Below are 27,808 nucleotides of genomic sequence, written 5' to 3'. Positions count from 1 at the left end.
AGAGAAAGTTTTCAAGAGGGTTTAACTGTTTTGTATTACTGCATCTGCTATTTTCATCATTATTTTATCAGTTAATCAGTATAATGCTTTCTTTGCAAAGATGCATGCTGAAGGTGGAAAATCTGATCACATAAATCAGGGTGTAGATCCTGCAGGATTCGTGGAATATCAACTTTGAAACTGACTAATAGGCTTCTCACTTTAGATACATGCTTATAGACAATACAGTTCTCTTTACGTTACTTTAGTTTGGATAAATCTGTGTTTGACTTTATAGCATACACTTAAATAAACGTTCTAATTTCCCCCAACCTCTGACTGCAGCTGTTATCCATGGGGCTGATCGCAGCTGGAATGATGCTGTTGATTATTGCTAGATCATTTTTCCACTTTCAGAGAGAATGTGAGCGGGTTTGTTTGCTCCAGTACGATCACCTGTGCAGGCCACCGCTGAACTAACAGTAGCGGGACTGGCAGTAGCTAGACTGTAGGGATAGCCCACCTGTGGTGGGGATGTAATGATGTTATTTGAACACAACAAACAGAACCGTTCCCAATCACGAAGAAATGTTAACAAATTTGCAGGGCAAATGACGAGAACACCAAACAAAGTGACTGAATCAGCAGCATCCTTTTGATGTAACAGAGAGAGAGAGGGGGAGAGAGAGAGAGCGTGAGGAGGAGAGAGAGAGCGCGTGAGGACAGCGAGAGAGACCGCGCACGAGCATCCTGTGCTCAGACTCTCCAAGGAGGCTGCGATGTAGACAGGATGAAACTGGCGGGGTGTTTTTCTGAAGACCGTGCCTCTCGGTTGTCGTTACCTGTCATGGTATATCATTACCATCTATTAATTATGTGGAGAACAGGAGGAGCTTATTATCATTTTGTCGATGCCTGAGGATTATGGACCGTTACAATAACGAACAACGGTGTAAGGGTTCGGACAGCTGCCTCTTTCTTTTTCTTCTTCTTCTTCTTTCCCTTCTTTGCTTAAACATTTTTTAAAGCGCTGGCGTCGGTGATTTTCTCACAAAATGTTGAATTTAGCGCTCTGTCGACGTGAAGGATGCCCGTGGCACGTCATTTTTTGTTGCCGTTGGACATAAACCTGTGGACGGGCGCCGTTTCCCAGGCAGTATGATACAATATTTTGACATAACCATTATTTTTGTGTGTTACGCTCTATTGCGCATGCCTAGTGTTAGCTATAGAATGCTGCCCGACGCCACTTCTCTCCGTCCTGGCCGTGATTTAGGAGAGAAAAAGTGACGGCAGCTGGGGGACTACATAGCAAAAAAGAGAGAGAAAATGCGTTGGCAAAGTGGCAGCGTGGCGAGCAAAGGATTTGACTTGAGATCCTTCATGAAATAGATTGTGCCATAAACTGAAGAATGTCAGGGACACCAAATGCAGAAGCTGAAGGAGTAGTCTCCAAAGTAAAAGTGAAAAAGGAGATCAAGACAATCGTGGAGAATTTGGAAACCATCCTGGGAGATCTTAAGGATGTAGCTAAAGAGCTCAAAGAGGTAAATTAGAAAAAGTGTTCTGCCATGTGTCGTGTTATTTCCACAGGCTTGCTGTGAGGGTGCTTTTTCTGAGCATCCTTGACTGAGAGGAGATGGAGGGCTGACATCGACCTCACCAGTGGGGCCTGGAAAAGACTACACACCGTGTTCCTGCCTTTCCCACTAATGTATGTGATCATTATCACCAACATGAGAGACATTTGGCACTGGGAGGACATAGGGTGTGAAATGGCAGGACAGCTTCTTCACCCTGACTCATAAGCTTTGATGAAAGTGTGAAAAAATGTGATCACAATTAATATTTAATGGACAAGTTGGTGCAAGCAGGAAGGTGATTTTGCATTGAATTTCATCATCTTAATGCTGGCTGTTGTGTTGGTCCAAATGATTTCCTGCCAAATAATAGAGAGAAAGTGGTCTTCTTCTTTTCACCTGTCACCTCCCTGGACTCCTTGTGGTGTCTTGCTTATCTTCATCTTTCTTTGTCTCTTGGCATTTGTATTTGTGGTTGTCCTCCTCCTCTCTAGTCCTAAAAGATCAAAACTCTTAGAGCTGTCTGACTGAGGTCTCAAATCTCAGTGATGGAGAGACTATAGATGTTTCTGTAGAAATCAGGATGATATTTCAGGTTTATATTCACAGTCACAGAACCAGTAATATATAGCTGCCTCTGTGACATATTTTCCCTTCATTCACATTAGAGTGGTTTCTCTGAATCAGTCTCACCCCCTCACTTGAAATAACCTGCAGTCTTACCTGCTTTTATGCTTGCATTCCTCTGTCGACCGCACACCAGGCATCCAGTCTGCTCTGCCAAACCTCTAACCTTAACATGACAAGCTGTCATTCTAATACAACTCTATTGCGTACAGCCTGTGGTACATTATGGATGGGTAGCCGACACAGCATCTGTCTCCTTCTGCCGCTCTGTTCCCCTCACTCTCATTTTTTCCTGCAACTTTGACTGAATTACACTCCTTTTGTGTTTTTCAGCAGTTTACAATATCTCACAGCAGGCACCAGAGATAAATGAGAAGAAGAAGCCATTGTAATCTGTCTATTGTGATCTTTTTATGTGATGTGCCCTTCCTTTTTCTTCCCTTCTTGCTTTTTTTCTTTTGCTTCTGGGAGATTGTGTAGAGGATCAGTTATTCTGACACCGCACACACTAAACACATACCTCTGGGGGGTGTTACTATCAAAGCCAGTGTTTGGGGTGTAATCCATTTGAAATGCAGTTATCTGTTATAACTCACAGACGGGGCTGGAGCCGAGCCTGGCTCCAAGGAGGGACCCTGCCCAGATGCTTGGCACTGCCGCCGAAGCTGCCTGGCCTACAGCAGGGGCTGCACACTGGGATACTGGTATTACCTCTTGTGTGTGTCCCAACAAATTATCCATTTAAAGACTGCATGGAGAGTTTAGCACTCTGCCCTAGCCTTCTCATCTTTATTTTTATCGCTCCCTCTCAGTCACTTGCTCTCTCCTTAGTTGCTGTTTGTACATGCATTTAAAACCACATGATAGCAAATGTGCTTGAGAGCAGGCTAACATACTGGGTACTCTAAGATGAGAACCCCTAATCCAAAAGATAAACAACATCTTTGTCTCAAATGTTATAATTTTGCTTTCTAGGGAAATTTTCTCCTTGGTTGCTTTAACGGCTAGGATACTGTGAACCTATGCATGCTCAGTTCAACTTTTGTTAGACTTTTTTTAGACCCTATGAGAGCTGCCGAGTTAAACATTAGCAAAATGTCCAACACCACTTCAGTTCTGGGCTTCAAAGGAAGCACCACTCTCCAACAAGGGAAGAGAAGCAGGAAGGAAATGTACTCTAAAGGGAAGGTTTTTGGAAAGACTTCTGAAAATGCCTCAATAACGTGGGCATTATATTACTAAGTACCAGTTATTAGTTCCCAGTAGAGTTTACTATGATTATTAAATTTTATCTGCTGTGTTAAAGACTTCTTAGGCAATGTTTATGATGTATTATAAACCTTTCCAGCATCCAGATATTGCCTGAGCACTAGGTGTAAATGAATAGTAGAGTATCTGTGTCCATGGAAGTGCTGAAAGTGCAAGTACTTACATTTCTACAGATAAAATGTGCATGGTCTATCATATTTTAGTTGTCTAGTCAGCCCTTGGTTGGTTTTAGGTGGGTGCATACTGATTGGTCGACAGCTGGAATTTAGCGGTGTCACAATTAGGGTTAATATAGCTGTTATCTTTTAAAATTTATTTTGACTTTTTAATGTTTTTATTTAGTGAGTTTACATATTCAATTTATTGTCAATTGTTTAAAAATGTTCAGTTTATTTTTGAATAATTAAAAAGGTAATTTTATTTTCCATTGTAGTTAAAATTTGTCAGGGGCAAAACAGAAGTTCAGAACCGAAGGAAGTTTCCTCTACAGTCTACATCTTTGTTCTTTTTTCATTAGTTCAGTTCAGTTAACTGGACTTTTTTCATAGTAAGCTCTAGTTAACTATAATAGCCTTGGTTTTGATGGTAAATGGTTAATAGGCTGGTACTTACATAGTGCCTTTCTACTTAATTTGAGCACTGAAAGCACTTTCTACTACAAGTCTCATTTATCCAATTACACAACATGCATTCAGGCCGTGCTTTTATCTATATGCAAGCACTTATCTAATATTCACTTAAACTCACACTCTGAAAGATGCATCTGGAGTAACTTGGGGTTCGACACATGGACAGGAGTATCTGGGATGGGTCCATTGACCTCCAATTGGTAGACGACCCGCTCTACCACCTGAACGACTGATAAATATAATCACATACTGAGATAACATTAATATTTAAAATTGAAATATTAATACTGCGTCAATAAGGAATACATGATAATATAACATATATTGTTCTACTGATTTATAAATGTTTGCTAAAGAAAAATCACCACCAAAGTGTTAGCAAAACACTTTTAGCCATTGTTTCATAAGTATTTTTAAATAATCTGGTTAAAACTGAATTCTATTTATCAATTCCAGAAACAAACAAAAGAAAAAAAACATGCATATATATGTAGATTAATCATTCTTAGATGTGTAGTCCATCCAACCTTCAGATCCACCATTTGTTCATCGCATCCAGTATCAAAGCACCAAGATGGCAACAGTGAAAACACATAGCAAGGGACTTCACTAAGCTGGCTACTTCCATCATTTGTTAGCTATATGAGAGCAGCTGAGAGCAGTACGGCGTGGTGTATGGTGCAATCTTCCAAGAATGGTCAAACACTTCCCAGTGAATATTGATGAAGTATTCATCTCTGTTTTTAATAGATATCTAGTTAATATTGTTATCAACATTTGATACGTTTTTATAACAACAATAATCATGATGTGACAATATAATAAGACAGTGTTAGAGGAAATTCAGCTATAGCATTTTGCATGTGCACTTGAATATATGCAGGTCTGATTTTTTAAAAATTAAAGGAACATTTTAAAAACACATAAGATCTCAATGGGGAAAAAATCATGCTGGATATCTCTACAGATATGGACTGGGTTTTGGATTTATTGGGAATGAAAGGATATCACATTGTTTGATGAAAATTAAGATTATCAACGTACAGAGGGCTGAATTCAAAGACATTCCATAATATCAAAGTGAAAAAAATATGCGGCTGACTAGTCCATTTTGCCAAAATGCAGCAACTCAAAATGGTACTCATTGGTGTATGGGCCCCGCGTGCTTGTATGCATGCCTGACAACATCAGGACCTGCTCCTAATGAGATGAGTAATGGTTTTCCATCTCCTCCCAGATCTGTGAGGAGATCTGAGCTCCTGGACTGTCTGGGGTTCAATTTGGCTGTATTGGATTTAGCTCAAGTGAGCGTGTCTGCCAATTTAAAGCAATGGGTCCAAGGACTTCATTCCAGGGTGCTGTTGCTCACCTCGTAGAGGTCTGTGCATCCCTCCATGGATATGCTTCCCTAGACCATCATTGACCCATCATCAAACTGGTCATGCTGAACAATCACATGTGTCTCCAAAATCACGTGTCACATGTGTTAAGGGTGAACCTGGTCTCATCTGTAAACAGCGCAGGGTGCCAGTGGTGGACCTGCCAATTCTGTGGTTCTATGGCAAATGCCAAATCAGGTTCCACAGTGCCAGGCAGTGAGCACAGGACCCACTATAGCACATGTGTCGAACTCCAGGCCTCAAGGGCCGGTGTCCTGCAGGTTTTAGATGTGTCCTTGATCCAACACAGCTGATTTAAATGGCTAAATGACCTCCTCAACATGTCTTGAAGTTCTGCAGAGGCCTGGTAATGAGCTAATCATTTTATTCAGGTGTGTTGACCCAGGGTGAGATCTAAAACCTGTAGGACACCGGCCCTCGAGGCCTGGAGTCCAACACCCCTGCACTAGAGGATGTTAGGCTCTCCGGCCACCCTCATTAAGTCTATTTCTGATTGTTTGGTCAGTGACATTCCCATCGGTGGTCTGCTGGAGCTCATTTTATAGGCCTCTGGCAATGTTCATCCTGTTCCTCTTTACACAAAGGAATGCCCTGCTGATGGGTTAAGGATCTTCTACAACACTGTCCAGCGCTCCTAGAGTAACTACCTGTCTCCTGAAGTCTCCTCCATGCTCTGGAGACTGTGCTCGGAGGTGTTGGACTGTGCAACCTTTCTAGGGTCCAGGTATCTCACACTACCAGTAGTGACGCTGACCATAACCAAATGCAAAACTAGTGAAAAAACAACCAGAAAAGATGAGGAGGAAAAAAGGGGTCAGTAGCCTTCATCTATAAAACCATTCTTGTATTGGGTCTCACTGTAGCACCTTTAGTGCATCTGTTGTTAATTTCATTTATGCCAAAGCAGCTGAAACTAATTAACAACCCTCTCTGCTACTTAAATGACGAGAAGTTTAACTGGCTTAATTCTATACTCTGATTAAAGTTTTCCTGTATTTATTGTTTTTATTTATTTTATTTATTTTTGGCAGTACATATTGCTTGTTATCTTCCCAAACAGTTCTTAAGTTATTTCATTATGTAGGATGCGGATGCAAACTTCCGATGGGAAGACATAGATGTATTTTTCTATCTGCTGTTTCATATCTACTGTATCTACTGTATTCATATCCTTTCTGCTAAAGTTAGTAGGGCATTTTACATATTTTCTTTTTCATTACAAATTTGTTAAATGTCTCCTAATGGTCTGCTGTCACATGTTACATTTCAAGGAAACAAAGCCTTCGGTTATGTGTTTTTCATGGTATTTTGATTAATAAGAGACAAACAGTTTAGTGATCTTTTCACTCCTCTGCACTGTTCTTTTTTACATTCCTTTGTCTTTGTCATCTTTCCTCTTTTCTTCTTTCTCAAAATTGGTTGCATATGATGGTATATGATGGTTCTTCCGTCTTGCATCACAGGATATGTTTGGTACTGCTACTTCTCTTGAATTCTGCTGGTGCATGAGATTGATGTAATCTATCACTTAGGTCAGAATCTGGCAGGCTCATGGCTTTTCTCATAAATCCTATTGATATTTATTTTCTCTCACTGTGGTCGTCATTGGGATGTATTAATCAATCTTCAGTCTTATAAATTTGGAAGTGTTTCCTTTTTAAAATATAATTAAGAACTTACAAAGATATTAATTTGTCTTTTCCTCTACTTCATCTTTTTACGCTATATCCTAATGCATTTTTTCCAAGTTGGTAACTTTTTTAGATGAGACTGTAATAGTTAATATTTTCTGTAGGGCTTTGCAATTCATTTACATTTAAATAAAATTATGATATATATAAAACAAATCATTTTAAAGTGGGCTATCTGCTAAGGCATTACACTTTTGCTCTTTACTAAAAAATCCAAACAAACTCTCCCATATGCTTTGGCTGGTTTAGTTCATCTCAGTTCAACCAGGACGACAAAAAGAGAACCTTTTGTTAATAAGAGTTTGGCTGTTAGGAGGAACTTTGGTTCTAGAAAACAATGTTTCAAAGTGAGGTCAGTCTAATTAATAATCAGCTCATCACTGACCAAAATATTCATCATTACAATTTATACCATAACCAGTGGCTCCATGGTGTAGTGATTTACACACATTCTCCTAACAAATCATAAGCTCAGGAGTCTCAGGAGGAGACACAAATCCCTATGGGCTTGCAACAGGAAGGGCATCCAGCATAAAAATTCTGCCAAGTGAAACATGTGGAGATACCTGCTGTGGACATCCCTTATGAATAAGGACGGAGCTTTTACAGTTTATAGCATAATCTAAATGCCCTAATTTCATCTTCTTGTGACACAATTATTTATTATTCCTTCAGCTGTCATAGTGACACTCCCTATTCTCCAACAGGTTGTTCATGAGATTGACACCCTAACTTGTGACCTGCAACTGGAGGAAGACGGACTAACAGACAGCTCAAAGACAGACACACTGAACTCCAGCTCGAGCTCCACCACCACCACCACCACTGCATCCAGCCTGGAGAAGATGAAGCTCTTTCCCGAAGACTGCATATTTAAAACACCGGCTTCCCTAATGCCAGTCCCCATCAACCCTCCTGGAGTCCTGACTGTACTCAAGAAGCCACACCCACCTCTACCACCACCAAGACATACCCCGCTGAGAGCCGAGGACCACAACGTAAAAAATCTGCCTCATCCAACTTTAGTGTTATCAGGGAATCTATCCAAGGCTAACGGGTCTCTATTAAGGAATGGTGGGGTTTTCCCATTGAAATCAAACAGGGATTTATTTTCCTCCACACCATGCTTCATTTCTAATGACAGTGGAATCCCTGAGTCAGGTCTTGTTCCTACATTGCCCAGACCCATGCCTCTTCTACGGCATGAAAAGAACAAATGCCCCAAGGCCCCTGGCAGGGAGCCACGTGAGAGGGAACGTGTACGTTTCAGCGAGAAGGTTCAGTTTCATGGCTACTGCCCGGACTGCGACCTCCAGTACGATGTAGATGACACAGAACTACACTTGCAGGCTGAGCTGAATGACTTGAGGCTCAGCCCAGTACACTGCTGCTCCTCTTCCCCTCCTCCTCCTCCTCATTCTCTTTCCCATGAATTCATGTTGGAAAATGGCGGTCTACCAGTCAGCCACAGTTTCCCACCAACGGGAAACACTGCTCCACCTTGTGTGCCTCCCCACACACCTTCTCTCAAGCCCCAGAAAACAATCCTTCGCAAATCAACCACCACCACGGTTTGACACCAACCCCCCTTGTTGTGTCTAGTTTAAACATTTTTGAATCATTCATAGTGTTTTCTACTTTATGAGTGCTTTCTACTCCAGTTGAACTTTGGATCATCCAGAGAGAAGAAAGGATTGGAAATAAGAAACAAAAGAGCGGATATAGTGAGTGGAACAGAAAAAGGCATCGCCGTGGTCATCAAGACGTACATCGAGAGATCAGGAAGAAGCGGTGAGTGTTCCTGAGTGTGCCTATACGAGTTGTTCATCAGGAAGGTTTGTTTGCTCCAGCACATCCCCATGAGTCTGTCTGTGTTTTTGTGTTTTTTTAGAGTATCTTCATATGTACAGTACAGAGGTGTTCCCAGGATATTTTTAAAGAGCACAGCACATGAAGAACCAAAACAAGACAGGGAATTAAAATTGGTGTAGAAAACTTACAATTTTCATGTTCATGGGTGCTCCTGTGCCCTCATACAGATGCCATTGCTTGAAAACTGCCACTACAACTTACCAAGCCTCAATAGGGACAATATTAGCATGTATAATATACATGATATTATTAGATCATAACTGTTGATTCATTAATTTGTATCTTTTTAATGTTGCAGCTGGAAATTATTTCATTACTTATATGCTGCCGGGTAGCTTAAAAATATTAAAACTGCAGTATATTTTAAAGTAAGCAAAAAAAAAGGTAATTACAGTTTCTTACAATTTGAAACAGTTGTTGTGGAGCACATAGTATATTTGAAGTGAAAAAGAAATAGCAAGCACTAAAAGAAAATTTTATGTGCATATGCCATACCAAGTCTGTATATTCAATTTAAGAAATACTTAAATAAAGTACATTAAAACACTATAAAGTAACTTGTTAAATATAACAAGTTATATCCCAGTACTGTTCCTGCTAATGCTATCATCTAAAGATATAGGGCACTGTATCCAGGAGTGCCTATTTCATATTTCAAACATGGGGCGAGTGCCACCCCATGTTTCCCCTCTGGACACACCACTGCATCTGTTTGTTGGTCCTTGAGCAATTGATACTGGTAGGCTGTTTTTTGTTTTGTTTTTTCCAGGAGATTGTTGGTACTGAGTCTATTACTTGGGATGTTCTCCATTAGCAATAATATGATTAATTCACATCTTTCTAGATGAAACAATAGCACCCACTTCCCCAAGATTTTATACAAAGACTTAAAGATCTTCCAATATGCTGGCACATAAACAGAATATATCTTCACACATACCTGCCTAGACTCACAGTTAGGGTTGTGAGACAGACAAGTGAGTTGGTACTACCTCTTCCTTCATCACCTTCCAGGATTCATTTTGTTGACGTGTGAGACTGTAGAAGTAAAAGGAGGGAGAGAAAATGAAAAGAGTGACACTGTAGGTTGGAGAGAGAGAAAAAAGTGTTAGCTGACACAGATGGCATTTTGATTTGCGTCGACAGACATCTCCACAGCGCATACTAATTGAAAAATCTTTTACTTTATTTTCTAATAAAAATCTGTGTTTAGCAATGCAAGTCTCATTTTTGTTGACATCTACCCTCCACCCGCTGTGATATCAGCACCACCCCCCTGTGATGTGAAGCTAAATGGACAGTAAGCTTATCAGTTCTGCTCTTGAGTGGAGAGAATCAGGCGGAAAAAATGCTGAACTATTTCCTTATAAATCAGCAGTAACATCGGACCATCTCAGTCTATATGAACAGTTGGTAGTCTCCACTTTACTGGCTTCCATTAAGAAGCATGTTTTAGAAAGTCTGTTATTTTTGCGTGTGTGTGTGTGTGAGAGAGAGAGAGAGAGAGAGAGAGAGAGAAATGTGTGAGCATATGGCTGATATTTCAGTACATCTGAGATCGTTTTCAAATCCGTGTGTGTGTGTCTGCATATACGTCTTTGTATTTACAAAGGTGTGTGTAAAAGCACGAGTCAGTTTGCCAGACTGGGGAGACAGCACACCCAGGAGTTAGATGAGAATAGTAGCACCTTCCTCCCAGCAATGCCCTTAATTAGCTGGATTAGACTAGAGGAGATAACAGCACTGCCTCAGAAAGCCTTTGTACCAACATTAGCCTTGACAAAGCTCTGAACCGCTGCTAAACATATTTTTTATGACAAACAGTGAGAGAGGAGAGAGCAAGCCGACAAGCAGAGAAACTGAGGAAAGAAATAAGGAAGATAAGAGCAAGGTAAAGATGTGTGAAGGACAGTTGTGATGTTCGGGAGGCATGTTATATAAACAGTGAATTTAATATGTATATCACTTATATGTTCCGTTGGGGTGGTGGGGGTGGAAATCTTGAAGGTTAAAGCTGAGAAAACCAGGGAATGAAAATCGCACACTGATGACTAAATCCAATGCAAGACCTCGCTGGCCTTACAATCTAAAATCGGCATCTAGATTAGGGATCAGTGGATATTTAGCCATGAGAAAAATGAGAAAGAGTAAGCATGAGTGGGGATGAGGGCACATAGGGTGAAAGTGTGGGACAGAGAGAAAGTGAGTGTGCCGTAGAGAGAGACAGACAGAGAGATGGTGATGCAGTGAAAGCTGATGCTCTTTTAGCTGCATTGCCCTGCTGTTACGTAGGAGCAAATGTGGATGTATGTTTTTCCACTCGATTAGTGCTCACGGCACAGAACATCCACTGTATTAATGTTGTATTCATGGATTTTAAGTCTGGCAGCAGCATGCACACATACATACATATTGAAATACTCATACAAATAGGTAAATCATCGGTAGATCCTACTCATATGGGCTTCTGCCACTGTAGTAGTTTTTTAGTAGCTGAGGAAATTGGCACAGTGTCATCATGTGATTAAAGATGTTTAAAGTTGTTTTGTTGCAAATTCTGTGCTTAAAAACTCTTAGGCTAGCTCAGTTTAGTAATTAACTTTAAAATCTTTTACCTTATCCATCCATTCGCTTCTGCGTGTCCTTTTCAGGGTCACGGGGGGCGCTGGAGTCTGTCCCAGGTGTCTTAGGGCGAGAGGCGGGGCACACCCTGGACAGGTCTGTCGCAGGGGTTCTTTTACCATTTTTTTTTTAAAAAAAATCTCTTATCCACCTCAGTATCCAGGGCTGGAAATTAACCCAGCTGTCACAGAGTGAGAGGTGGGGTACGCTCTGGACAGGTCACCAGGGCTAACATAGATAGACAGAGTCAGACATCATCAGCGACAGATAGACAGAGAAAGACTTCTATTCACCATCACATCCAACCAATTAAGAGTCACCTAACCTTTACTTTAACCTGTGGCAGAACATGCAAACGCCACATAGAAAGGGCCAGCCCCAACTGAGGTTGAACCCAAAACCTTTTTGCGGTGAAGCGACAGCACTAAACATCATACCACCCAAATTGAATACCAAATTTACCTGTTTCTGATCAAAACTGTGATCAAATAACTAACCACAAAAAGAAAAACATTGAAAACACTGGAGGCATCTGCTCTGTTTTTCCTTTCCCACTCTGTCTCGTTTGTGGCTATTTGCTGTTGCACCTTCCACTCAGATGTCTTACTGAATACAACATGATATACATTTTGTAAACTATGGGCCTTGTTAGAGTCAAAAGTGCTCAATTCTGGTATGTTTTAGGGCGTCCCTACTTTGGCATTGATAAGCTTTTGCCACATCAACATAAAGTTGCCAGGGTACCATAAAGGTGGTGGTCAATACCAGAAACAGTAGAATGACATGGCTCTCAATACCCAAAGATATTCCCATGTATTTGAATGTATGATCATGTATTTAAAAAAATTACAAAAATGGCATATCTGTATATTAAAGCACAGTACAAAGAACAGTACAAAACCTAAAAAGCTAACAGTATGTTTTGTTGACTGAAATATTAGCCTGCTTACATTACTACAATTAGATTACATTAGCTTAAGTACGTCATATTAGACATTGCAAACATTTTAGCCTGTGGCAACAAGCTGTCTTAAACAAAATGGTAATGTGTATTTCAGGATAACATAAGAAGGATAATACTTTAAATGTTGTTAACATTACGTAAAACGTATTCAGCCTGAATTCTTATGAATAGATTTGGATGACTAGGTGCTTCAGTAAAGTGAAAGTATTTCCTCCCTTGGTCTGAAAAGCATGTTTGCATCATTTACATGCTGCCTCATGCTGGCATGTAAGGATAGACTAGAACACTTGCTCTGCTTAAGGTTTCACAACAGGACTAACCAATACAAGACATCACAGTGGCTCACATTGTCCATTTTTTCTGAGGTGCTTGTAAATGTTTATTCAAAAAATATTTCTCTCTTAAACTAAATCTGCTGACTCCAAAATTTTGTTGAGGGTTTTTTGGATTATTTGTTTGTTTTGCCCTCTCGCTTCAAGACTGCAATACAGATTATCATTATATCAACCTGTTCTTAACCTTTAAAATGTTTTGGCACTAGTGGCAATTTATTCATCTTAATAAAATTTCACAACCATTAAACATTGTTAAAACAGAAGCAGGTACACGTGAACTTTGTTTTGTAAAAGTGACATTAAATTATATAATTTGTGGACACACAGACTACAGCTAGCTTTCAGTAGGTTTACATGTTTCAGTGTGTTGAGATTTGCCTTTCTGGTATTACTTTCAACCTACTCTGTATTAATCTACCAGACATGCGTGACAGAAGGATGCCAGTATGAAGTGGGAGAAACTGTTCTGCCATTTCGACTGGCTGACCGATGCGAAAGTGTTTCATCAGTCACTGGTTTAATACATGCATGACCTATTATCAGATTGTTCTTGTAACACAAAAATCACTACTCCTCTGACCATGGGTGTAGGAGTTTTTCACAGTTTTTGCAAAGGCTAGCTGAGCTCCAGCGCTCCAGGCTTGAGGATGAAGTTGTAATGGGCAGGGAGGAGGTGGATATTCACCGCCTCCATCATGAGTCAGGACTGACTCAAATGCACTGACCTACTCCCTACAGCTCACAGCTCTTGTTCATAACCCACCTCTCTCTCTCTCTCTCTCTCTCTCTCTCTCTTTCCTTCTCCCCCATCTCATCCTCTCTCTCACTATTTCTTCATTTCTTTCTTCCTTTCCCCTTGGATGATGCTTTACTCCCACTCAGCAGCATCTGTATGCATAACACTCTCTTTGTGCACATGCAGCTCCATATACATGTGGGTGAGGTAGCTATTATTAAAGCATATCTGACACTTTGTACAGCAAACACTCCTGTTTGTAGGTTTAATAAAAAAGGTCAGGCACTTCCTGACTTTGAATGACAAACAACCTTCTAGGGATGAAGGCTTTTACTCCCAATTGTTATGCGTCCAGCACCGCCTCCATGTACAGCTTTTACATTTCAATCCCACGTCTTGCTGACATCATTGGTCCATTTATCGGGTGAATTGGTAAACATCTGCGTTCCATAATGAGTTGAAAAATCCTTATATGTAAAGGCTTGATGCGTAAATTTAGATATGTTACAGTAACAAGTGCAGAAGAGAGGATGAGCTCATGAATGGGGGTTTATTTAAATTAACAAACAATCCAAGTTTAAGAATGACTGATTACGAGTGTAGGTCTCCATTTCACATTATTGTAACTTAAACAGGGGCTCGTCCAGGGTTTGGATCCAAGACTCACACAGAGTCTTAGTAAAACTGTAAATCCAAACCTGTCCCACGGGCTAATAAAGGAGATGTGGAAATCCGTTTACTTTGTGCTCAGATCAAAGTGAAATTAATTTTATTGATTGCTTTGGTATTCTTGGTGATACATAGCCTACAAATGCACCTGATCGATTTTCTGTGTTCCAGAAGCTGCAATTCAAGCAGAGTCAAACATTTTCTGCATCACCAATTGAATGAATGTAAAACCACAGACAATACGAAGCACAGTTTGTGCTGGTGTAACTTTATAGCTGGGCTTCAATTGGTAGTGTTAACAGGGTGTATTCCTTCAGCAGGAAAGCTGTATGGCCCTTTTTTCAAGTTTCAGGTTTTATTGTCATGTACAGATAAACAGTGTAGCCACATTTATCCATAATGAAATTCTTTGGCTCATGCTCCTCAGCTTTACATGAGCATATAGAGAGTGTGCAGTTATATTTAGAGGAAAATAACAGAAATTAGCAGTGGTAGTAATAATAATAATAATAATAATAATAATAACAATAAAAAGGAGAGAAAAAAGTATTAAATATTAGAGAATTTAGTTGGTATTTACATTTAAGACAAGAGGCCCTTAAAGCACACTGTAAATAAATCAACGTAAACGTGGTGATCCCAGCTGATTATAAATACATTTAAGAACATAACCTTCTCTAGACCAGCTTATACGTTCAGGATAAGTTGCCATGGTGATCTAATCAGGTGATAACCACCTCTATAACACATTTAAAACTCTGACTTTAAGCTTCACATAGCTTGCTAACCCATTAATCGTGCTTTGTAGTACACCCCTCAGCTCCGTTACTATGATTTGTTTCTTGCTATAATAGTCAATGCATGTGCTTATAGTGCTCCCACTGACTGTATTGTCTTCGTTCCATTTTCCAACCTGGCATGTGCACAATGTGCGATAAAAACCAAAAGATGTGTCAGAGTGAGACACATTTTGCCAGTGAATATTAATTAGCTGTTGTGTCTCGGTCTGATTGTTTGTGGTGATAGTCTGCCAAGAGACACAGTTGCCTGTTTGCTCATCCCATTCTGCATGCATCATTTACTTTGATTTTTGTTTCCCTCAATCAGCTATATTTCATAGCAATCATTGAAAAATTAAATTGGTATGGGGGAAGCATTAAACAAAATGAAAACCAAATCATTTTGGTGTTTTGTGCCAGAGGCATTACATCTGTAATGGAGATACTGTGTGCAGGGTTCATTAGAATACAAATAGACATGACCTACATTGCCAAACACTAGAGCATTCAGAAGTAAATCTGGTGCACATTAGGCCTGAATACTGGCTCGTCTTGGTGCTTCTCTGTCAGTGACTCAGGCAAAGTGATGATTTGGGAACGTGAGTGGGCATGTGTGTTATTAAAATGCATGTGCGTCCTCATATGCATTTATTTTAATTTTAAAGGGGATACGTGTGCATGAGTTTTAAAAGGTGAAAAAGAGTGCAAAAAGACTCGTGGGTGTATGCAGCCATGTGTGTAAGATGGAGTCAAAGGCCGTGAGATGGCTCGGTGCAACTTAGAAAGCTTTGGTGGTGAAGCAAACTTAATCTGAGGCTTTCACGCTCCTTTGGAGATTGTTAAAAGTTAGAGGCATCAGCTGCACCTTACTCGGGGAAGGTAAACAATATTTCAACAACAGGATCAGATCTGTAAGAGCCACAGTGGCCCAGATGGGGTCCTCTGCTCGTTGAACCACTTCAGACTTGAGTGAGAAACACAGAAAAAAATGCTATTTAAGGAGTCCCACAAGTCTGGGCAAATTGTCTGTCACAAAAGGGAAGGCTTTTTAATCCACGAAGGAAAATGCAAGACTGTTCAGTCTTAATAACTTTGATGGCTCGTGTATGTGTTACTGGGCATTTGTGCTTTGGCATATTTTCATTTTGGTCAATGAAAAGTGATTGTTAGTGCTGTGACTGCTGTCAAGTGGCTCTCCACTGTGCAGCCAGATATTCACACTAATATGTTTCCTCTTTTTTTCTCTCTCTCTCTGCAGGGCCCATTGACACACTTGAGATACGAGACAAAGGGATGCTTGCTTCATACACCGATCGACCCCGGTTGATCAGGCAGGGAAGAGCCAGAGCTGAGGCCAAGCATCCACCACCATTTGCATAGCTCTTGCATAGTGCTTGTGCTGTTTGTGGACTAAGCAACCTCTGGGAACCAGCTGTGCTGGAGCAGTGTTACTGTCTAACTGGCAAAGCAGGAAGGGTAGTCACTGTGTTTGTGTGCAAAAAGATGAATCTATAGATGTGGAGGTGATATTTTCATTCATATAAATGGTTGATTTAAAGATTCAAACACCGATGAAACCTTATCATCAAAAGTAAAGATGAACCAGTACAAGATGGAGTGAAATAATGTCAGCCAGTATTTGATTGATGTCTGTACAGGTTTTTGCTTTGTGCGTACTCAGATGGAAATCAATAGCTCCACTCAACCGATGGAATTTGCCTTTTAAGAATTGTAATTGTTTGTGTCTGGAGAGCCCAACAGTTCTGCCTGGGAGCGAAACGCTCTCTGCTGGACTGCAGATAAGGAGAAAATAATAACTATGTCAGTACGTGCCATATGCACAACCACAGCATGTTTTTGGAAAGACTCGTGTTTTGAAATGGTTGATGATGCGGTCACTGATCCTTGTCCAGACATTATGTTCGTTGTACATCAAAATCTATCCGCTCATCTGGTGCCATGCAAGCTGTGTTTATTTCACAATGACATGCAGAGATTCAGTACAGTTTGGCATAGTTACAGCTTTAAAGGGTTATTGAAGAAGTAATAATTTGCATCAAATTTTGTTTGTATACAAATATACATGTATATTTCAGGCATTTTTCTACAGAGACTTTAACATTTAAAGAGATGATATTTTTGATATTGTGTTGGATGACTGAGAGGTATTTTGATGAAAGCTGACATTCCCTCGAGGTATATGTTTTTCAGGGCAGAGCCAGATGAGTTATTTATACATACCGAATCGTGTTTACATGAATGAAAAACTTAACTATTATAACTTAGAGAAACTTTACAATGTGGGCTGCAGCGGGAGGAAGAAAATATAATGCAGAGATGAAACGTGACGAAAACCAAATACCTAGTTGTGCTTTATCAGAAGAGAGGCATGGGACTGAATGAACGCATGACTGACTCTTCACTTTGTCCTGCCATCACTGTGTTTTTCTATGCATTTCTGTGGAGAGGCTGCCTGGTAGTGGGCCTGAAATGCTGGATTTTCTGCCCTCCAGAACAGAGTTAAGAAATATTCCCTCTAACTCCCTCATGCATCGGGTCAATCCTGACGTCAATATAAACCTGACAAATTTCCATGTTGCTCTGGGTAATGAGTCATAGGTAATTAAAAAATGATGAAGTGCTTTTATATATAGCACTTATAAAAACCAAATGAGTTATAAAGAAACAGAGTAACAAGATGACTATTGCTTTAAAATAGATCAAATATATACAGTATATACATAGAAAATCAGTCAAATCTCATCAAAGTTCCCACCTGACATCCGAAAAAATCAGCTAAACAAAAAATGCAATAACTTACATACTAAATGAAATCATGCAAGGTTTAGTACAATGAAAATTAGTTACTGGCCATCAGAGTAGAGAAGGGTTAAAACTTTTTTTTTCCTTCACTTTTCATTCCTTGCAATTTCACCACAGGAGATAACCAAATTACCTTTTCAGCACTGAGAAGGCATTAAACTCAGTTAAAAGCTGCAATTAAATAAATTCTATACCCACTCCAAGTGTCCCCATCTACAGCCAATTCAGCATATTTTTTTCTAAAACCAACTGTAAGCATCAGTATTATGGAATATAATCACCGTTTCGGTAGCAAAATTGTACTAATTTAACGTCTGTGAAGTAGAGTAACAGAAACACCCGTCAACTATGGTATGAGTGTTGATATTGCGTAGAGAAGCTGCAGAAGGCACTTTGCAACTTATTTGGAATGCCAGAAACAGCCTTTCTGAACAGAGTCGGCATAAAGGAGTAAATAAATAACTACAAACAAATATGTGTGTCTGAAAGAAAAGAAATATTGGCCGATATATCAGACTTTTTAAATCACAAAGTACGGGTATCTTAAAAGTCCTACATCAGTCAGGCTCTAGTTTAATGATATCACCATGTGTGTAACTGGTAAAAACCAACAGCATGAAAGGTCTGCTTTGTACCTACAGTTTGGTGAATTCTTCTAGGTGGGTGGAAGTAAAATTCATTTGGTTAAGGTTAAATGTGTTTTTCCACTCTGAGAATTTCATGTACTTCATGTACTTAAGAAGTACATGGAGGTCTAAAAAAAATGCTGTAAAAAAATAAGGCGACTTAAAAGGCGACTAAATTTCCACCTGCTCCATGTACTCATTTCAGGTCTGTAACTCGGAAAATATCCACAGTATGAACATAAAATGTTGCATGATTTCATTTAGTATGCTGAAGATATTCCACACAAAAATAGCGTTTCTGGGGGGTTAGATGAGAGGCATTCACTGGTATTTCATGCAAACATGATTGCTGGTGAGCAACTTTTTTTTTTTTATTAACACACCCCCTTGATACATTTAGATTAGAGGCATCACACACTTGTAAACCTCACCTCTTTGTTCAGATACTGAATTAAAGACTAAACTCTGACTCAGCAATGAATCACTTTTAAAGCTGATTGGAATGTCTCAAAAAGTTGTTTGTGATATTTTATTGTGTGTCCACAAACTGTTGGGAAATAACTTGTGAGAAGTAAACACTTTGCACTTGGTCAGTGTGCGTGTGAGTGTGTGTACTTTAAACCTAACAATATTTTTAGTGCTGATTTTATGTCTGTATTCTCTATTAAAAGCTGTCCTCTTCTGCGTTTATCTCTCGGATATGTTGAGCCTCTGTGAACCGGGAGCCCAACGGAGGAAATTAAACCGCCTCCGAGAGCATCACACTTCATCAAAGTTACCAAAAAGCAGTGAGAGCAAACGTTTCAAAAAGAGAATGACAGAAAATGGCATCAGCAGCTGCATCAGCTAATTGAAGATTAGTGTGATGAGATAGCAAGCTGGCAGTGCTAAAGGCCATCAGCTGTCTCCCGAAGATATTCAGAATATCGTATTCATTAGAATAATTCAGATGAATTCATGGCGGCTTGTCATGGTCATGCAAAAACAGACCGCAGCCAGCAGCTCAGTGCCATAAAAGTGACAGGGTTACAGGAACGGGGCAGCGGTGGCCTAGAGGACAGCGGGGAACATCATAAGTTCAAATGCATGAAGTGGAAAGCTCTGCTAAGAATGTGCATGACAAAAAGATATCTTTAACTCTGCCTTTTGGAGTGCCCTCAAGCAGGGCTCTCCATGAAAGGACTGCAACAGAGCTGGGCAGCTGTTTGCAACCCAAGTGAATGGGAATCAGGCCATGACAATAAAAAACTACTTGCCTTTAATCCCGGGGTGCCTTATGTTGTAATTATAGTAAATGTGCAAATTTTCACAAAGCAGAACAAACTAAAGATGCTCGTGATGCTATGATACTATAATGAATGTGTTACTGATATATAACAAAGCTATGATTATTTAGTTACAATATTAAAAATTTAGAAACCAATAGCCCTACTGATTGGAGAATGTTAAATATATTTTGAATGCTGAGGCAGTAATTTCCATAATATGTGATTATTTTACTTGAAATATGATTAACAAAATATGTTATCCAGGCACTTGTTAAAGTCGATTGGATTTACAGAGAAAGAGTGAAAACACAAGAAGGGAGGCTGGTGTTCGTATTTTCCATTTAGTCCACATCAAACCACATCAAGAGACCAGATAATGTCTAGAGTAAAAACAACTACTCTTAGGCTTGTCAGATCTGGACCACATGAATCCCGAGAAGCTACTGACTGTTTAAAACAATGTTTCAGATTAATACAATACCATGCAAAAGTCTTAAGTCGCCAATTTCTTTATGTTTTGCAGTGAAAATGGGAAACACTTGCGGTGATTAATTAAAATATGTGCAAGCATACATGAAAATCCAGTAAATAAGGGAGAAAAAAAAACCCTACAAATTTCAACAAGCTTGAAAATTGACATCTAATATGATCAATTTTGTTGTGCATCATGGCCTGAACTCGGTTAGAAAGGCTTTCTTGTTATTTCTTCAGGAATAGTTAACCAGGTTTCTTGAAGGAGTATTTTGGATGTTGGGTGTCTTTTGTCTGTCAAGATCACTGCATCAATATTAGTGAAGCAAATTTGGATTCATCACTCCACAAGTCCTGTTGCCATTGATTTTCAGTCCAGTTCTTGTGAAATGTGGCATACCTCAGCCTTTTCTCCCTGCTTAAGAAAGGGTTCATGTCAGCCATCCTTCCACTGAGACCATTTCCAAACATTAGCTGGATCATCTGGAGGGATCTCTCAGGATCCTGTTGCTAGATTTTTTCCCGTTTATTAAGGATATCACTTATAGGCCAGATCTTCTTTTGTTCTCCGTTTGTCCAATTTCCTCATTTTTTTAAGGCCACACTGCACAAAGTGCTGAGGTATTCCAAGTTTCAGGCTAATAGTTTTTTGGGAATCAGCTTGTTAGTACCAAATACTATTTTACAACAGGCTGCTGGTAACAAAGTGCCTAAAGAGATACAATTTAAAACCAGTTCTTTGCCAAGTTCTTTGTGATGTAGACACAACACTGGTTAATTCCTTAAGTTAGGTGCCTTTTTCATGCTCGAATGATACATAGCTCAGTGTTAAGTGGCCCAATAAACAAAACAATGTCTATGAAAATGGTCAGGCATAAAGACATAAAGAGGAAATTTGAAAGACCTTCCGAAATCCTGGTGAATTATTGCTCAATACATTTTCTTTTTAAATACAAACTCTATTTAAACCCTAAATATAAAGGAATGACAGGTGACTCGAGACTTTTGCACAGACCTTTATATCCAGCAACGCTCCATCCGTGCAGGTGGAGCAGTCAGCAGCCACCTTTCCAAGGGCACAGACAGGCGCGCCTGTTTTATATTACTGCTTATCCGGACGGCTGTTTCACCAGGACGGCACGAGAGCTAAAGTGATCACCCCGCCCTGTCAAGCTGGCAGGGTTAAGCACAACGCGCGCTCTGTTAGAGTGTCACGTGACCGGGGAAAAAGAAGAAAAAAGAAAGAGGCGAGGAAGAGAGAAAGGGAAAATCAAAAAAAAAACTGTGGGACTACCCGCTTGGAAGAAGAGGGAGGTTTTCTGTTTACGTGGAGGTAATGAATACTAACACTTAGCTGGTTATTATAATATTGTCCTAACTTGTGAGAGTCCACCTCTAACAGCTCGTCTGCAGTCTGCGGGCTGCACAGACGTTGGATGCATGTTTGTTTCCACGAAAGAGGCTAAAGGCGTGAAGCTAGTTGGCACTGAGAGATGTGTCTTCAAGCACGCTCGTTCGTGTTGCCGTCGCTGTGTTATTGAAGGCCAGCAGGAATTCCTGTAAAGTGCTGATGTGTCAAAAGCTTGTGACCAGTCAGCCCTCCTTCATACTGAATCACTCGCTCCAAAAAAACACGAAGCGGTGGAAAAAGTTGTGGCTAATAATCCTCTTAACGTCTAAAACGAGCGAGGACGCTGACCTGGCCGCTTCCTCTTGGATTCTGTCGTTTATGCGGCTTCCTGAGTGAAAATAAACGTGAAATAAAACTCGTTACTTTGGTCTTTTTTTTAGTATTTACTCGAGAAGGGCGAAGAAGTGGGAGACGGTCCAGTTAAGAGCTCCAGATGTGATGGGAGGACGGAGGTGGATGTCGGCTGGATATGAGACAAGCACGTAAGTAAGGGATGGGTTTTGTTTGGACGGTCAGTAAGCCGTGTTTTAAACTCTTAGTTTTACTTTTAACTTACTTGCATATTTATTTGTCAGGGGTAGATTTAAGTTAAGAATCTGTGTTACAAACACTTTGCTACCTCTTGACTGCCAAAACTGGTAGATCCTGTTGTCCACCTCCGCTTCAAAGGTTTACAGTACTGTTCAAAAGTCTTTAGCTACCCTTCATATGTTTATATTTTCCCTTCCAAGCAGCCAGACTTTATAGTAGTTTTTTTTCTTTCTTTTTTCCTTTCCGAAGGTCTCGCAAAGTTTTTCTTTGGTTCTCTTTCACTCATTTTCAGTGCATGTTAGGTCACTTAACACTGACCTATGAGTCATTAAAGCATAAAAATGGCACCTGACTCAAAGGATGAACCAGTGTTCTGTCTACAACTTGTCTGTCAACTTGGCAAAGAACCAATTTTAAATATCTTGAGAAAATTTGTTACTAGCAGCCTGTTGCAAAAACACATAATTTGTTCCAATTTCCTCAAATGAATCTGTGAAAAATGCCAAAGATAACAGTTTGAAAGGCACACAAATGACATTCCTGCACCAAAAGGTTGATTCCAAAAGAGCTATTACCTGAAAACCTGGCATATCTTGGCATGGCATACAGTGTGTCCTTAAAGCACATAAGGTAACTGGACAAGAGGAGGAAAAAAGAAGAAGAGGCAGGGTTTTTTTTAAAAAAAACAAACAAACTACAGCAGATGAACAGTATCTAAAAATGATGAACAGTGCTCCAAAGAAACAGAAAAGAAATCTGACACAAGATCTGAGGGATGCATCTGGCTCTTCAGTTGATCCGTCTATTGTTCCATGAAGCCTTATCAGAAATGGCCTCAGTGGAAGAATGGCGGTCAAGAAGCCATTTTTTAAGGAAGGGAAACACAAAAGGCAAAGGAATGCCAAATTACAGAAGAACTGAAAATCAGTGGAAACGGGTCTGATGGAAGCAATTATTAGTGATTACTGTCTGTGAAGGTTCTCATTCATCCAGGTCATCGTAGTCAAAGGAGTTTGCAAAGAAAAGCGTCTGGACTTCTTTAAGTTGCTTGAAGACGTTTCACCTCTCATCCGAGAAGCTTCTTCAGTTCTAAGGTCAAATGGCCGAGAGTCCCAGATTTAAACCCAGTGGGAGTATCCCCCCAAGGAGGGACAAAGGACCCCCTGGTGATCCTCTAATCACATGCGCCAAGGTGTGAAAGCGGGTGTGGGACCTAATCAGCCAAGGTTTCGGGTGAGCTCATTGTGAAACCTGGCCCTACCTTGTCATGTGAATTCCTGAGGTCAGATGGCCCAGGATGTGAGTGGGCGTTAAGTTATTAGTGATTACTGAAACAATGATCTTAACAGAGAACACAACAAAAGGCAGCCAACATCCAGAGAGGAGCTCTGAATGTCTTCAACACTGTATAGGCTGTATTTCCTGTCACCTTTGCATGTTTCAATAAATCACTGCAACTGTTTACCATTGTCCTTGCAAAATATATAAAGACATGAGGGGTGACTCGAGACCTTTGGAAAGTACTTATATCTCAGTTAACTAAAATACTGTTTCATATCTAAGTTATTATAGTTTTAATGAACTATAATAAACTTAGTGCATACTCAGTGAACCTGACAGGGAATAGCCCATACATCTGAGCTTTTTAACTGGTATCTCCTGTTTTTATTCTGATGTTGGAAGAAAATAAAAAACATGAGTTATAGCATGTGCGAAGGTGAATGTGTCTGATGGGGTATTGATGCCCATTTTGGGAAAACTATCGACGTGGGGTTTCTCCTGTATCCTAAGGCAGTACATATCTAGTTTAAATTTTAAAAAGGAAAAAGAAAAGAAAAAACATTTGTAGAATTTCAAGGACTAGAAAATTAAGGAATCTTGAGCACTCGGAGGAGCCTTGCTTGACCATCAAGCAGCTCGAGAGAATACACCAAGGTGGACATCCTGCTCCACCACCTTCCTACGTGCCACCGTTTTCCTTCTTCCAGCCCGATCTTCCACCACATCTTCCTCAATGACTTCCACTGCCTCCCATACAAGTTTCCCTTCCAGCTTACTCTCATGGTCCTCAGATAATAGCTTCATTACCAAAAGCGAAAGCAATAATACAAACAAGCTATTAACTGCAAACAAGATAATAAAGTGCCTTGCTTCTGTTTCCTAACAGGAGTAAAATTGGATTAGCAGGAGGTAATCTGAGCCCCAGTTTACAGTTGAACGTGTGATTAAACAGCATGTAACGCACTAATCTGTCCATGCTGTGCAAGTTAGACTTTCAATTTGTCTTGCACTTCCAGGGAGTTGCAGTATTTATGCGTGCTGCAGCGCTCTGTTGGTGTTATGACAGGTAAAACAAAGTAAATGGACAGTGTTTACATTGGCAGGATGGCTCAGCGGGGAGAAGAAGAACAGGAATAGGTTGAAGTCCACTTTGCGAGCATGTGCCCTTTCTAAAGTTCCCAAGAGTGCAACATTCAGTGACTCGTTTTTAACTCCTGCCCCACGGCTCTGACCTTTTCTGAAAGGAGAAACACAAATAGACTGTTATTGAAGTACTTATTATAACTACTTTACAGTGTCAGTAAACCACAATTTAATGTGGTACTGTGATAAAGTTGTGTTTTTTTTTTTCTTTCAGCAAACATAGATAAGCACAAGTTAAAGTTTGCAGGAAGTACACTGTGCAGGTTCTTGTTGTACCTTTGAGTATGAGCTGATAAATTTAACCTTGTAATGACCTCTGACTTTGTAATATTCTTTAGGTAAATAAATCTAAAACGGAGGAAGGGAGAAGATGAAGCTGAACGAGCGCAGCGTGGCGCACTACGCCACCTGTGATTCACCACCTGACAAGACGGGCTTCCTGTTCAAAAAGGGGGAGCGCAACACGGCTTATCACCGCCGCTGGTTTGTCCTGAAGGGTAACATGCTCTTCTACTTCGAAGAGCGCGACAGCCGAGAGCCCATTGGCGTCATCGTTCTTGAAGGATGCACCGTGGAGCTGTGTGAGTCGACCGAGGAGTTCGCCTTTGCCATCAAGTTTGATTGCGTCAAAGCTCGTGTGTACAAGATGGCTGCTGAGAACCAAGCAGCCATGGAGTCCTGGGTGAAAGCGCTGTCAAGAGCCAGCTTTGACTACATGAGGCTGGTGGTGAAAGAGCTGGAGAGGCAGCTGGAGGAGATCCAGGAGGCAGCCGGAGGTGGCTTTGTTGGGGCTGGAGTTGGAAACCTGCAGGGCAGGCCCAAGTCCTCAAAACGAAACCATATGGGACGGTCCAGGTCTGGAGCATCTTCTTCTTCATCTTCCTCATCCTCCATATCATCATCATCATCAAGTGTCCCTCCCATGTCAGCCTCCTTCTCTGCCCAGAAGAACCCACAGGATGAGCTGCAGCTCATCTCTGGGCCCTCCAAGGAGAATGGAGTTGCATGGAGTAAACCACCAGCTGCCTTGGCTAACGGCTTTGTGGAGGGATCTTCATCCTGTGCGGTATGGGAAAGCTCCGCGGACCCTGCGAATGTCACTGGTTACGGAGCTGACGGAGCGAGGGCTCCGCCTGTGCCTCCCCGGAGAAAAGGAGCATCTCTCGAAAGCCCCGTATGCCCTGGAACCGGCTGCTTCTCCAAACTCCATGACTGGTACGGCAGAGAGGTGGAGGAACTGAGAGTGCAGTGGCTGCAGAGCCAGTAAGCTTACAGAGGTAGATCGCCTCTTTTTCCACAGTATATCATTCCTTCCTGATCATTCTACAGAACCCAGCGATAAAATGAAGTGACTAAATGGAAAAAGAAGGAAAAAAAGCATTTCAGATTATTTTAAAATCCTGTCAGAGGGAAAAAACTGTCATAAATGTTAACACCATCCTTTGTATAAGCCAAGAAATACATAATATGCTCTTTTGTGCACAAATCGAGTTACATTTGCCAATTGCAATTTTAAAATCTGCAGTATTTAAAATCATAATTCTTGTATTATATTCATCAGTTTTTCAAACAAGATGCAATGAGTTTAGCCTTGATTGATCTTATAATAGATACAAATAAAATAATATGCAGCTTTATATTTGCTGTGACCTTTTCCCCTTAATAAGAACCATGAAGGTTCTCATTCCTTTCTTATCATTCTGCAGAGATTATACATGCAAATTACTTTGCTAAGTACTTTGCTAAGTATGTGGACATTGCAAGAAAACAACAGGTAACTGATAAAGTCACAACAGAAAAGTCTTTTTATGAGGAAAGATGAGGTGATTTCTGTTTTGTAATAACAATCTGGAGACGTTGCACAAGACAAATCCACATAGTTCGATGTTGTTATGTCACATTAACCACGTTATAGTGCAAAGACAATTCTGCAGCTTTATGATTGAAGTCCCAGTTTTGTGCTGTCCAGCCTTCGCTCCTTTTGGTGATGCAACTTTTCAAAGCTGTTTGGACTGAATGTTTGAATCATGTTCAACCTAATGACACCGGGACAGTTTTCATATTTCAAGTTATAAATTCAGGATTTTGAGTTTTGTTCAAACTGCCGTAACACTGAGATACTTCACTATAGTAAGGTGCAGGTGTATGTACTGTGTATGGCCATCACCAGGTATTTTTTATTGATCTAGGTGACATGGCCCTTCAAATCTTTAAATACCCGAGGGTGAGAAGTGCCACAGTCTACTTGAGGTCCAATATTACCTCAGATATTTTGTTGTCATTCTTGAAACAGGCAAAATTCTTCTAACCACAACAATATAAGGTACAAAAAATGTGTTTTCATTTCATTACTAGGCTACTTACTGCCATATTATGCACTAAATTACTAATTAAAGAGGTCAAGTCCTCTATAGTAGTTGGGATCAATGCATATAACTTTGATACAATAGTCACTTCTGCAGATATTGACTGACTCTGTCTGCTTGAACCTTCCTTTTACTGAGAGCTTTTATGAATGTCTTTAATATTCTGTTCATTTCCACATTTTTATGCTTTCTGTTTAATTTGTTTCTGCAAAGCTCTTTGTATCTTTGTTTAAAAAAGTGCTGCATAAATAAACTTTATTATACATATTACAGTTTCTCAGAATTTCTAATGCACTAACTACAACACGTCATACATTAGGATATTTTTGTCTAAACATTTAACCGTTTTCACCTAATTACACATAATTTTTAAATCTGAGTCAGTCTGTTTTCGCACACAATTGCACATTTTGTTCGCTTGTGCAAAAACAGACTGACTGCTAGGAACACTCCTTAACACAAGTATCTGATCAGTCAATTGCATGGTAGCAACTCACAGCATTTAGTCACATGGTCAAGACAACCTCATGAAGTTCAAACTGAGCACAGCTGATCTGGGATTTTCCCACACTATCTTTAGGGTTTAAAGAGGCTGGTGAGAAAAATAGGATACGTCCAGTGAGCAGCAGGTCTTTGAGCAGAAATTCCTTGCTCATTTCAGAGTTCAGAGAAGGCAACAGCAATTCAATAAACCACTTTTTACATCCAAGGTATGCAGAAAAGAATCTCTGAATGC

The 27,808-nt window shown here is 40.2% G+C and overlaps 2 protein-coding genes across 4 annotated transcripts; both read left to right on the top strand.

Moving 5' to 3' along the window:
* The first annotated feature begins 669 nt into the window (after window positions 1-669).
* Window positions 670-19,291, top strand: prr16 (proline rich 16). Of its 3 annotated transcripts, none has more exons than XM_025897156.1 (3): window positions 670-1,526; window positions 7,883-8,966; window positions 16,411-19,291. In XM_025897156.1, the coding sequence occupies exons 1-2, from the start codon at window positions 1,392-1,394 to the stop codon at window positions 8,750-8,752; spliced, it is 1,005 nt and encodes a 334-aa protein (XP_025752941.1). In that variant the 5' UTR covers window positions 670-1,391; the 3' UTR covers window positions 8,753-8,966; window positions 16,411-19,291. The 3 variants fall into 3 exon arrangements, with proteins under 3 accessions (XP_025752941.1, XP_005473505.1, XP_005473504.1); XM_005473448.4 differs by lacking the exon at window positions 16,411-19,291 and adding an exon at window positions 10,872-10,939; XM_005473447.4 differs by lacking the exon at window positions 16,411-19,291 and adding an exon at window positions 9,067-9,279.
* Window positions 19,292-21,533: 2,242 nt separating this feature from the next.
* pheta1 (PH domain containing endocytic trafficking adaptor 1) lies at window positions 21,534-27,339 on the top strand. Its single transcript, XM_005473445.4, has 3 exons — window positions 21,534-21,673; window positions 22,132-22,233; window positions 25,045-27,339. Exon 3 carries the CDS (start codon window positions 25,077-25,079, stop codon window positions 25,971-25,973), a length of 897 nt encoding a protein of 298 aa, XP_005473502.1. The 5' UTR covers window positions 21,534-21,673; window positions 22,132-22,233; window positions 25,045-25,076; the 3' UTR covers window positions 25,974-27,339.
* The last annotated feature ends 469 nt before the right edge of the window (window positions 27,340-27,808 follow it).

Source organism: Oreochromis niloticus, linkage group LG12 (genome assembly GCF_001858045.2).
Source record: "Oreochromis niloticus isolate F11D_XX linkage group LG12, O_niloticus_UMD_NMBU, whole genome shotgun sequence".
NCBI lineage: Eukaryota > Metazoa > Chordata > Actinopteri > Cichliformes > Cichlidae > Oreochromis > Oreochromis niloticus.
Note: the sequence above shows the minus strand (reverse complement) of the source record. Positions and strands in the feature narration are given on the sequence as shown.